General features: G+C 38.8%; 1 protein-coding gene across 3 annotated transcripts in view; it reads right to left on the bottom strand.

Moving 5' to 3' along the window:
• Positions 1–12,500, bottom strand: part of LOC115220872 (zinc transporter ZIP6-like) — a 54,133-nt gene that overhangs the window by 37,023 nt on the left and 4,610 nt on the right. For all 3 annotated transcript variants that reach the window (XM_029791055.2, XM_029791053.2, XM_029791056.2), the window contains exon 2: positions 10,369–10,621. In XM_029791055.2, coding sequence (XP_029646915.1) covers positions 10,369–10,617 — 249 coding nt within the window. In that variant the 5' untranslated portion in view covers positions 10,618–10,621. The remainder of the gene's footprint in view (positions 1–10,368; positions 10,622–12,500) is intronic.

Genomic DNA, 12,500 nt, shown 5'->3' with positions numbered 1-12,500 from the left:
CCAGCCTGGTCCCTGCAATGATACACATAAAGCCAAGAATCCTTCAGCACCCCCGCCTAATGGTAAATAATCTCACTTCGGTTTCTCACCGGGTAGTAAACAGGAAGACTCAGAGAGTGGTGCTCGTGTTGTGCGAGCGTTTGTTACGTGTGCATCCTTCAACGTTCGTAGAGGAGTGAAAGAAGACTCTGTACCCAGCAATGTCCTGTTGGACATCTTTTCTCTGTCGTGCTAACTGACGATGTTTACCTTCACATAATATCAAACGGGAGACTGAAAACGAAAATTAAAGTACGTAAAGCTCTCATCGGAGAGTACGCAGTATGCAGATAATATGATGCTGCCAACACACAGGGAGGAGAAGCAGCGAGCTGGACGAAGTTCATCATTCCACATACATCGGCACCTTCATTGAGGATTCTCTCTCTCTCTCCTCTCTCTTCCCCTCTCTCTCCCTCCCGCGAATCTTGAGATCAGCTGAAGTAGCGGAAGAACAGCCTCAGCACTAGTCACACTGAAAATTATCACACCATACACCAGCTTACCTTATACAGGAAGCAATTAAAAACGTAGAAGTTCTTTCAACTTAAACTATATTATTTGCTCATAAACCACTCCTTCCTAAATATTACGATACAAACATAGAATATTACTACATAAGTATGCGTGTACAGCAGTGGACAAAAGAAGGTATACCGTTGCTTAATATGAGTGGAATATTCTTTTCATTTCTCTACTTCTTTTTAGGATAACAAATCTATGATTCTATGTTCTTTTTAAGTAATTCTTTCTATAATAAAATAATTATTCCTCGTTTCAGAACTTTATTAAATGGCTGGAAACGATGGGCGAAAGTGGATCATCAAGCAGTACTGGAGAATGCAGAAATGGTACGACAGAAATGAACCGAAGAATTTCAAAGACCAGCTCAAGATTAACAGTTAACAAGATACGCTACAAATTTGAACAGACTGGGTCCATCTGCAATGCAGAGAAAAGTGGTCCACCGGTCAGTGTTATCACTGAAGACAATAAAACGCTTGTGGCTCAAGCATTCATTCAAAGATCATTGGAAGAACAGCCTCAGCACTAGTCACACTGACAAAACGAATTTGCGAGAAGAGTAAGTTTACGGTGGGGCACAAAGGTTGCAGACTACAAGGCTTGCGTCCTCAGCACACAGTTTTATGACAGAAAGACCAGGGGCAGCAACTCCAAGAAAAAGCAGCGACTCAACACTTTGTACCCACGAAAACCTGAGACGGATCCTGGTTGAATCACCAGCAATGAATTCCTGGCTAGGGTGCAAATACCCAGCCTCTTCATCTTACTAAAACAACATCACTTCCGATGACTGGGCCACGCACATCGATATCAGAATGGAAGACACCCGAAATATTTGCTGCATAAGGAACTGAACTTCGGCAAGAAAACTCAAAGACAAATATATTTTTGCTTCAAAGATGCGTGCAAAAGAAACATAGAGTCCCTTTCGATGAACGTGAAAGGTTTAGAGATGATTGCTCCCGTTAGAGACTGAAGAAGGGTTTGAGATGAGAGTAGAGGCTGAGGTTTTGTGACGAGAGAAAGTAAAGTCGGCGGGGAAACAGCATCAGCGCAATACTAGCAAACAGTACTCTGCCGACAGGACCGAAGTAAAAAAACTGGCCGGGTGCAAATTCATGATCTCGCGAGATTAATGAATGCCTTTGTATATATGTACACATACATACATATATATTATATATATTATATATGTGTGTCTGTGTGTCTGTCTGTCTGTCTGTATGTATGTATGTATGTGTGTATGTATATTTATTCTTAACACGTCCACGTCGGTTCTCACGCAAAATATGGCTGCCGAAGAACATCATGGCAAAACACCGGTGTCCCAGAATGCTGTGCGCCAATGAGACGAGTGTGTTGAACAATGTGTTGTCCAAAAATGGTAGATTTTATCCTCCTAAGAAACACACTGCAGCGTCTGAACCTGCTCAAACGTGTTAAGAAATAATATGAAAATATTCATTCTAGATCTCGCTGAAGACATTGCAAACAGCAGTTATACAATGTGTGTGTGTGTGTGGTGTCTCTGTGCGTGCGTGCCAACGTGTGTGTGTGTGTGTGTGTGTGTGTGTGTGTGTGTGTGTGTGTGTGTGATTGCTTCGATGTTTCAGACGATAGCGGTCACATTATATTACTATTTATTGCTCAGTGCCATACTTGGAGGATTTCTTTTAAGACCAGGTGATGACTTACAACGTTTTAAACAAACGCGACAACCAAAACCAAACTCTGCACTTCCACAGGAATATCTGGGTATATCAATGGGTCTCTGTTTAGATATTTTTGTAGTCCCGGTTTCTATTTCTGCACTCTGCCCTGTGCTGTACATTTGATATGCTGTAGACATGGAGGTTCGTAGCCATTGATAGTATGAATGCGTATAATATGCGATTTCATATGATTAACAAAGCTTGTCTCCCGAAAGAACCTACCTACAGCTATCTCAATCCAGGATCGTCAATGAAGCCTTTGTGTAACATACCTATGAGCTCAGCATATTTGATGTTCCTTTCGCAAACATTGTTATGGCCTTTCTTAACAGAATCTCTCCTGTTATTCTGATATTTCAAAACATCCTAAACACTCAGATTCATGGCTTTTTTTTTAATTTCTATTTTATGCAGTCCTTGTTTCATTTTCACGCTTGCTTTTCCCATTTGCATTTCGCCCAGCGAAACCTGTACAAGACTACGAATGAATATCAAACAAAAGAATTTCTCATGTCAGTTACTCTCCCGAGTTACAAAGACTCCACGTATTGAAGTGACCGGAAGGTTGAAAACAAACGTGTGAGTAAATATTCAAAACAATTCAATAGAAAAAGGAAATAACAACACTTCACATCGGCGGACTTACTGCTCACAAGTAATACAGAACGTAAAACTTGTTTCCATTTAAAAGATATTATTTACCCACAGCTTTTATAGACCAGCCCTTGTTAGTTATTATGTTACAAACATGACTTTGCCTTTCATCCTTTCGGGGTCGATAAATTAAGTACCAGTTACACACTGGGTCGATGTAATCGACTTAATACCTATGTCTGTCCTTGTTTGTCCCCTCTATGTTTAGCCCCTTGTGGGTAATAAAGAAATAGGTATATTACTACAAAAGACCTTGATATTCTTTACAGTATAAACAATAAATAAAAATAAATATAAACATTTCAATTTTGGATTTTAAAAATCTGTTATGTTTCTGCCGAATTTATTTATGCCAATGAACTATTTTTAGGTCAATGAACAATTCCCATTAGTCAGTTTAGTTTTTAAGATATTTTATACGGGAAGAGCTTTAAATGTTTATTAATAATATGTAAGGAGGGAAAAAATATTAGTCAACGTCTAATTTGTTTTCAATTTATTGCGGCAGTACATGTTTCGGTTTTATGATTTCCGTATTTATTAAAATATTGACAGAAATATAATTCAATAAAGATACAAGAAGGCACATGGCAAGAAAGTATAATCGTTAAAAGAAACAATAACTCAAAAAGAATCCGAGAGAAATAAACATGAATTAATATAATATAAGCACACCTTTAATATGTATTAGTATTTATAACACCGAAATAATGTTTTATGAATCTAACAGTTAAAATTCAATTACCAGCAGTAAAGTCAACATTAATCACATCGGCCCTGCCTACTATAAATTGGCACCAATGTACGTTACCATCATATCATCCTAAAAGCACTGTAAAGGTTTAAAAACGTTGTTAGCTTATTTAGGGATTTTATTGTTCAAAAAAACTTCCAGGAGCTCGAACGAAAATTTGAATACAAAACTTTAATAATAAAGCTAAAAGTGAAACACTGTGGAATTTAAAATGCAACGCGTACCCGCCTCCCCCATACACACACGTGATATTGATGGTGAATAATGAATATTCCCATTTTTTATTGCGAAGGCTCCTGGGCTTCAGATACAACACCGTCCCCACTTCTCACCACGCTTCGAGGTTTCGTACCTACAGCCTTTGATGTTACCGTTCACCTTTGTCATTTGTTTACAGTCCACCCTGCCCCCGAATATACGAGCTCAGAAGTTTTGGACCCTGGTAATATAGATAAACTATCGTAGTTTTTGTCATCTGACTACCGTCACAAACTTTTGTTCCGTTCCCATCTCCTCCAAAACTGAATTATTTCTTCTGTGGGTCACCAAACAGATCCACGGTGCTCACTTGTAGCACATCATCGTCTTCCTTAGAATCCAGCATTAATAACAAGATCAGGATTTTTTAGACCCTTAAGCTTGATGCTTTTGCAGGCCTCAGAGCAGATCTTGTACCAAAACTTGTTTCGATTTCCTAATTGCACCCCTTGACACTTATGGTAAGCTACACTTGTTCCCTGGTGGTTGCCACGAATGGTCTGGTTCTTTTGGAGCTGATTTCTAGCTGAAATTCAGTTGAAGCTCTACTGACTTTGTCAGTTGCTCTCTAGAACTCATCCAACGAAGTAGCGATCGGTACGACATTATCAGCAAAACAAAATTTATTTAGTCACTGGCTACTGATGCGTACGCCGATCCAACCAAAACCTTCTGCTGACCTCCACACCACCTCCTCAGAGTAGAGGTTATAGTAGACGGACGAGAAACATGGCACTCTTACCGAACTTCTTTCCTGGTGCTAAACCAATTCGTAAACCTGCTAACCAATGTGCAGCCGTCTACTGAGTCCTTCATCACCATCATCCTATAACGCTTTCCACAACATAGGATGCTGCAGTCAGGGGGACATCTTTTCATAATCAAAGTCATATGCAGTGGCGGATATTTTGTAACCTGATTTTCTCCATGAGGATCCTCATATAAAAATCTGGTCCCTCTTGCCTCCCCCCCTCCACCACCACCTTTACGGAATTCCATTACGAATAATCACATTTAATAACAATAGCAGCTTAGTTATTTTGAACATATTTTGAAAAGAAAAAACAAGGGGGTTAAGAATAGGCATCCTCCTGTTATATTTTTATTTTGTTACAATTTTCGAAAATTTCTTCATATTTTTACGTTTTAAACATGGGAGATTACCACAAAACAAAAAGAATGAAAATTCCAAGCATTTCTGTATGGTTAGAATAATTTTTTCCCAACCACATGAGTTCGGGTTTAGTCACACTGCGCGGCACTTTGACTGAAAATCTTCCACTATAACCACGAGCTGAAAGTCTGTGAGTACATTTTGAGAGATGGAAGCAATATCGCAAACTTTTCATCTATATGTATGTATGTTTGTGTGGATGGGTGCATGCATGCATGTAACTGTGTACGGATGTAACTGTGTGTGTATGTATGTATGTATGTATGTATGTATGTATGTATGTTGTATGTATGTATGTATGCATGTTTGTATGTATGTATGTATGTATGTATGCATGTATGTATGTATGTATGTATGTATAAGTATGCGTGTACAGCAGTGGACAAAAGAAGGTATACCGTTGCTTAATATGAGTGGAATATTCTTTTCATTTCTCTACTTCTTTTTAGGATAACAAGTCTATGATTCTATGTTCTTTTTAAGTAATTCTTTCTATAATAAAATAATTATTCCTCGTTTCAGAACTTTATTAAATGGCTGGAAGCGATGAGCGAAAGTGGATCATCAAGCAGTACTGGAGAATGCAGAAATGGTTCGACAGAAATGAACCGAAGAATTTCAAAGACCAGCTCAAGATTAACAGTTAACAAGATACGCTACAAATTTGAACAGACTGGGTCCATCTGCAATGCAGAGAAAAGTGGTCCACCGGTCAGTGTTATCACTGAAGACAATAAAACGCTTGTGGCTCAAGCATTCATTCAAAGTTCCCACGGATAAAAGAAAAAAAAGAAGTTGGGTTGCAAGGATCTAGGCAGCTCCCAGAGATCCCACAGAAATGAAAAGAACATTTCAATCATATTGGGTTTAAATTTTGGCACAAGGCTAGAATTTGGGGATTCCACCGACCCTACTACGTGACTGGCACTTATTTTATCGACCCCGAATGATGAAAGGCAAAGTTAACCTCGGCGGAATTTGAACTCAGAACGTAAAAAACGACGAAATGTCGCTAAGCATTTTGTCCGGCATGCTAACCACCCTGCCAGCTCATATTACACAACTGTATACCAACTTTTGCCCATCTTTGTATGGGTGTGTGTGCACGTGCGTGTGCGAGCGTGTGTGTGTATGTATGTATGTATGTATGTATGTATGTATGTATGTATGTATGTATGTATGTATGTATGTATGTATGTATGTGTGTATGTATGTATATATGTATGTATGTATGTATGTATGTATGCATGTATGTATGTATGTATGTATGTATGTATGCATGTATGTACGTATGCATGTAGGTATACATGTAGGTATGCTTGTAGGTATGCTTGTAGGTATGCATGTGTATATATATATATATAATATATATATATATATATATATATATATATATATATATATATATATATATATATATATATATATATAGGCTCGAAACGTAAAAGACTTTTTCTATTCCTGAGCGTTATACTAATACATCTGTTTGTTTTGTACACCACCTGTCTTCGTCTTGTTTTTTTCGTAAACTCTCCCTATATATATATATATATACAGAGTACGTAAGGCATTTGAGGACATACCTTTTTAGGGTCATTGCTGCATGTTTACTTACTCTGTATAATCTTTGTTTCAGAAAATAATAATGGAAGACTCTCAGCTTACTCAAGAAATGAAGAAGCATGCTGTTCTTGTGGTTATAAAGGCTGAGCATAGTGAATTAGAAACATCTCGATTTTTTAAAGTTTCCAGCTCTTTCGTCTACAAAGTTTGTAAGGATCTAGAGGCTGAAGATGGAAACGTATCACCAGTATCAAAGCATAAAAAGCATTCTAAACGCTCTGAAATCATCAGAACACCTGAATTTGTCAGAGTAATGTCCAAAATGAACCAGGATCACTTGATTCGAGCATGTATAGGATTTAGATCTCATATAGAAGCAGTTGTTGAAGCTGAAGGTTGCTTTATTAAATAACATTATAGAAAAGGTTTATTTTTATTCCCATAGCATTTTTTAATAAATAAAGTTATTATCTCTTATTTATATCTTATTTTATAAACATAAATCTGTCCTCAAATATTTTACGCATCCTGTATATATATATTCGCCATGTTGATTCGTTAGCTACTGCACGCATTTTTTTTGCTCTCCTTCTTTCTGTGTTTTTCTCTCTCTGTGTATCTTTCTGTTGAAGAGCGTAGGCTCGAAACGTTAAAGACTTGTTTTATTTATATTTCCTGAGCGCCATACTAATACAATTGTTCGTTTGTTTTCCACCTGCCTTCGTCTTTTGTTTATTTTCATAAAGCTTCCCGTTATATATATATATATATATATATATATATATATATATATATATATATACACCCTGTATATATATATGTGTGTGTGTGTGTGTGTGTTTGTGTGTATGTGCGCGCGCGCGTGTGTGTATGTGCGCGCGCGCGTGTGTGTCCGTGCTTGTGTGTGCATGTGTGTGTCTGTCTGTGCACGCGTCGTTATTTGTCTCCTGCTGCTTCACAACCGGTGTTATTTTGCTTACGACCCCGTAAATAAGCGATTCGGCAAAAGAAACCAATAGAATAAGTACCAAACGTGTGGGGGCTGTGGTGATTTGATCGACTGAACACTTTAAGACAATGCTCCAGTGTGACCGTTGCCCAGTGACCGTTTTTAAATTCTATCAGCTTTCATCCTCTTCTTAGTTTCAGAGAACAGAATTAGCCATAAACTTTTTCATTTGTGATTTTATTTGCGATTTTTTTTTTCTTTTGTGAATCAAATGTTTTAAACAGAGGAAATCACAGTTCTGCAGGATCAAAATATATTTATTATTATGGCTGGGTTCCAGCCCGGGCCGCAGCAACAAAATCCACCCACCACACTTCTCAATCCATCATCGCTGCCTCGGGCTCCTGGATACATTCCCGGTCAGTGTCAGCAATCAAGTTGTCAAGTTGACGACGTTTTCCAAATCTTCTTACATCACCAGGAGCTGCTTTCCACAAACTAATCTGGAAGCTTCCAGCTCAGCGTGGCGCATGCAGTGACCAGATAATTGCAGCCATCTTTGCATGATATTCTCGCTAACTTTCGGCAGGTCTTCATTAAGGCATTCATTTGTCATATGTGGCTGCTATTTCACATTTAGGGCCATTCGTAGCATCCTTGGGTATCATCCATTTAACCCGTTTGATAATTTCTTTACCAGTGTCTATGTTTTACTGTCCTATAACAGCACCGATTTGACAGCTGCAATGACCAGCTTGATTGTGATTCGCCGGAGCAATTTGGAGTTCAGGACATTCTTTAGTCTGTGAGAGGCTGTCTATGCTTGTGCCTTCCTGATCTTGATGTCTGCTTCCGAACTGCTCATCCAACCACCTAAGTACATGAAGTCTTTAACAACATTCAATTCGGAACCACTCAAAGCAAACAGTTCAGCATCCCTTGATTGGTTGAAAGTCATGTATTCGGTTTTCTTGACATTTGTGTACAGTTCAGTTTTGGCAGCTGATGTCTCTACTCTGCTGAGCAGCTGTTGAGCTCGATTTGTTTCATCAGATGCATGTGCTACATCATCTGCGAAGTCCAGGTCTGTGATGCTTACTGCTGGTACTCTCTGCAATCCTTGCCGGTCAAAGGTGAAGCCAAGGCCTTCGCCACTGTTGCCTACAGCCCATCGCATCACATAATCCGATAATATTGCAAACAGACAAGGTGCAAGCGTGTCTCCTTGTAGCACACTAGCTAGTATTTAAAAGAATTCTATTTCTCCGTTAGATGACAACACATGTACTCTGGTTTTCTCGAAGGTCTTTGCAATGGTAAGAACTAGTACTTCGAGAATGCCGTATGCGCGAAAGATCTTCAACATTATGCTTGATTTAACATATCTTGGCTTACGTTCATTTTCTTTTTTAAATCCTGCACCCGTTTCTTTATTTCAGGGTAAGCAGCTTGCTTTAACTTTTCCACTTTTTCATTTCAGCTTAGTTACCTTTTTTTTACCTGAATTTTTCTGATTGAAACATATAATTACAATTCAGAACTTGATAGTGATTTAGCCCCAAGCATACCTATGATCAAAGCGTTCCAACCATGGCCATCTGTCTTATTTTTAGATACTCTGTACGTTATTCGGTTATTTAATGTGGTACCAGTTTTCTTAAATACGGCAAAGTGTGATTTAAGGGAGTTGTGGTAGCTATATTTACATGGTTGAGTATCTCGTAGAGGCTCTCTAAAATTAGAAATACTGGCAATCTTAACTTTCTCAAAGTTCTTGGTAGATTGCGAACAAGCTTGAAACAACGATGGAAACTGCATACCAGGTTTCTCAATATTTTACTGTTTGCAGTAATCCTTTGTAATGGCTTTTCTCACGGAATGTACATAACATTAGGAAGCACTTATTCATGCATAAACTTGGAAGAACGATTGAGGGAAACTATCCAAGGACGCTGGCTGCATGGAAAATTATAAGTAAAGTGGCTGCTAATATACAAGCCAAGATATTTTAAACGAAGCCTATGCAATTTTTCCGAGACGCGGGCCACATGAGACATAGCTCGTCATACGACGGGCCGCACAACTAAAATATTCAAAGTAATTTTACGCTAGGTGTGTCATTCAAAACGAGCCGCAGGTCGCAAATTACGCATGAATGTTGTAAATAAATAAATTATATGAATTTCAATTAATTAAAATTTCTCAAATATGTTAGCGCCTGTCAGCTGTGCACATATATGTAAATGGCTGCACGCGCAGACACGCGCACACGCACATACACACATAAACGCGCACACACACAGACACACACACATGCACACACACATAGACACAGACACACATACACAAACACACACATGCACACGCAGACACACATGCACACGCACACATGCACACAAACACACACATGCACACGCAGACACACATGCACACGCAGACACACATACATACACACACACATGCACACATACACATATAGACACACACACACAAATACACATACATAAATACACACACTCATACGCACACATGCATACACACGCACACACAGACAGAGACACACATACACACGCGCATGCACACACACCCATAGACACAAACGCAAGAATGCACACACGTGCACATGCGAAAGATTTTTATTTCAAACCGTGAAAATTAAACATTTACACAGATTTAACAAACTCCAATAGATTTATCAGAAAATGTGAAGAATACAGAATTTTAGAAACTGAAATCTTACCAAAGACGTCTTACATGTTCGTTTGGATGAGCAGTAATATCGGGAATAGAATTTACTCAGACTGGATTCCATGGAACGGATTGGTAACGAGAGATTTCCTTTCAAATTGAAATTCTTCAGGAATTTACTGAAAACATCGACTTTATCCCTGGGGTGTGTGTTTATGTTGTCATTTCCAGTATTTACACCGTGAGCGAAACATACAGAAAGAAGAATTATCGCGATAATTGAAATTCCAGAGAAAGCCATTTTGCTGGAATAAAGAAAAATATTTAAAATTATTATTATTATTATTGTTAGTAGTAGTAGTAGTAGTAGTAGTAGTAGTAGTAGTAGTAGTAGTAGTAGTAGTAGTAGTAGTAGTAGTAGCAGCAGCAGCAGCAGTAGCAGCAGTGGTGGTGGTGGTGGTGGTGGTACCAGCAGTAGCAGCAGCAGCAGCAGCAGCAGCAGCAGCAGTAGTAGTAGTAGTAGTAGTAGTAGTAGTAGTAGTAGTAGTATAGTAGTAGTAGTAGTAGTAGTAGTAGTAAAAAGTTGATCGATGGGAATTGAACCAAAGAAACCAAAAATGTGAATGAAATTGTAAAATCCGTGAGAGCAAAAAATATCACAGAAACAAATAATTTGATGAAGGCAGCAAGTGTTGTTGTAGCAGAAAATATGGGCGTTGATGTCAAGAAAAATAAATATAATGGGAGTGAGAAAAGGAAAGATCCGTGGTGGGAAAGACGAATCCAGGTAGGGTTCGATATGCTCTCGAAAGACGTTTCTGTATTAGGCCGAAAAGAGAAGGAGGTAGTTAAAAGCGAACAGAAATAGAGGGCACTGAACAGGGAGTATGATATAGAAAGAAAGGACCTGAAAGTGGTAATGGAGGAACTGCAACAGCGCCTCGTTGCAAAGAAGACAAAGATGGTAAGATACGACCAAAGAATGAAGGGTTACCAGCAGAATAGATTATTTAGAGTAGATCAGAAGAGATTCTAAAAGAAATAAATGAAGAGTGAACAGTTGAAAAGTTGTACCAGATAACATTAAAAGTCAAAGGTTTTGGAGTGACATCTGGGGCAAAGACAAGGAGCACAAGAAGGATGCTGATTGGTTGAAAGAACTGAAACAAACAGTAGTCTGTCCAAAACAGGCAGAACTAGTCATTTCAGTTAGGGAAGTGAAGGAAATCAGCAAAAAATGGACAACTGGAAGACCCCGGGACCTGATGGAGTTCAAGGCTACTGGATTAAAAGATTTGGTGAATGTCATGCACGAATAGCTACACAACTCAATACCTTATTAAACGCCGACCAAGTAACAACAGGGTGGTTGACAATGAGTAGGATAGGGCTATGCTTGAAAAGCATCGAAAAAGGCAATACGGTAGACAATAAGAGGCCGATATCCTGTGGAAATTATTGACTGGAATAGTCGCGCAGTCAGTGTACGGACATTTGGGGAAAAATGGAGTCCTGCAACATGAGCAGGACTCCATTTTTGCAAACGTAAATGCAGAGATGCCAAGGATCAACTCATGGAAGCCAAAACTGTACTTAGAGACGGCAAGAGGAGGAAAACTAACTTAGCCATGCTACGGATTATATCGTACGCCTGTACGATATGATCCCACATTCTTGGATTATAGAATGCCTATTTGGTTTGACATTAACCAGTTGAGCATGTCCTTTAGTGGCTGACGATATGTGCATCTCTGATAACGAGCAGAAGTAGTGGGGGAGCATCATAGCCGTGTGTTGAGAGGCATTCTTTAGGGTTTGAATAATTCACCTCTGGAAACAGGGGGGTTTCGTTCAATATCCTTAAACAACCTATATTCAGGGACCTTTTGAGCGGGATGGTTTACTTGACTAGAAGAAAATTCTAACTGAGCCCCACTTGCAAGGTCATATGCTGTTTATCTTAATATGAGATCACCATGTCGCGCACATATGGTTGTGATGCATGTGCCTAGTGTACCCTTATCAGACGGGTAGTCATTATGGGTATACTGGGCTTCGCATATTTTACCCCAGTGTCACTTTGATAGCAAGAACTGCTCTCTCACTCAATAATAATAATAATAATAACAACAACAACAACAACAACAACAACAACAACAACAATAATAATGATAATGATAATAA

This window comes from Octopus sinensis, linkage group LG17, assembly GCF_006345805.1.
Source record: "Octopus sinensis linkage group LG17, ASM634580v1, whole genome shotgun sequence".
Taxonomy (NCBI): domain Eukaryota; kingdom Metazoa; phylum Mollusca; class Cephalopoda; order Octopoda; family Octopodidae; genus Octopus; species Octopus sinensis.
This window is presented reverse-complemented; position numbering and strand designations above follow the sequence as displayed.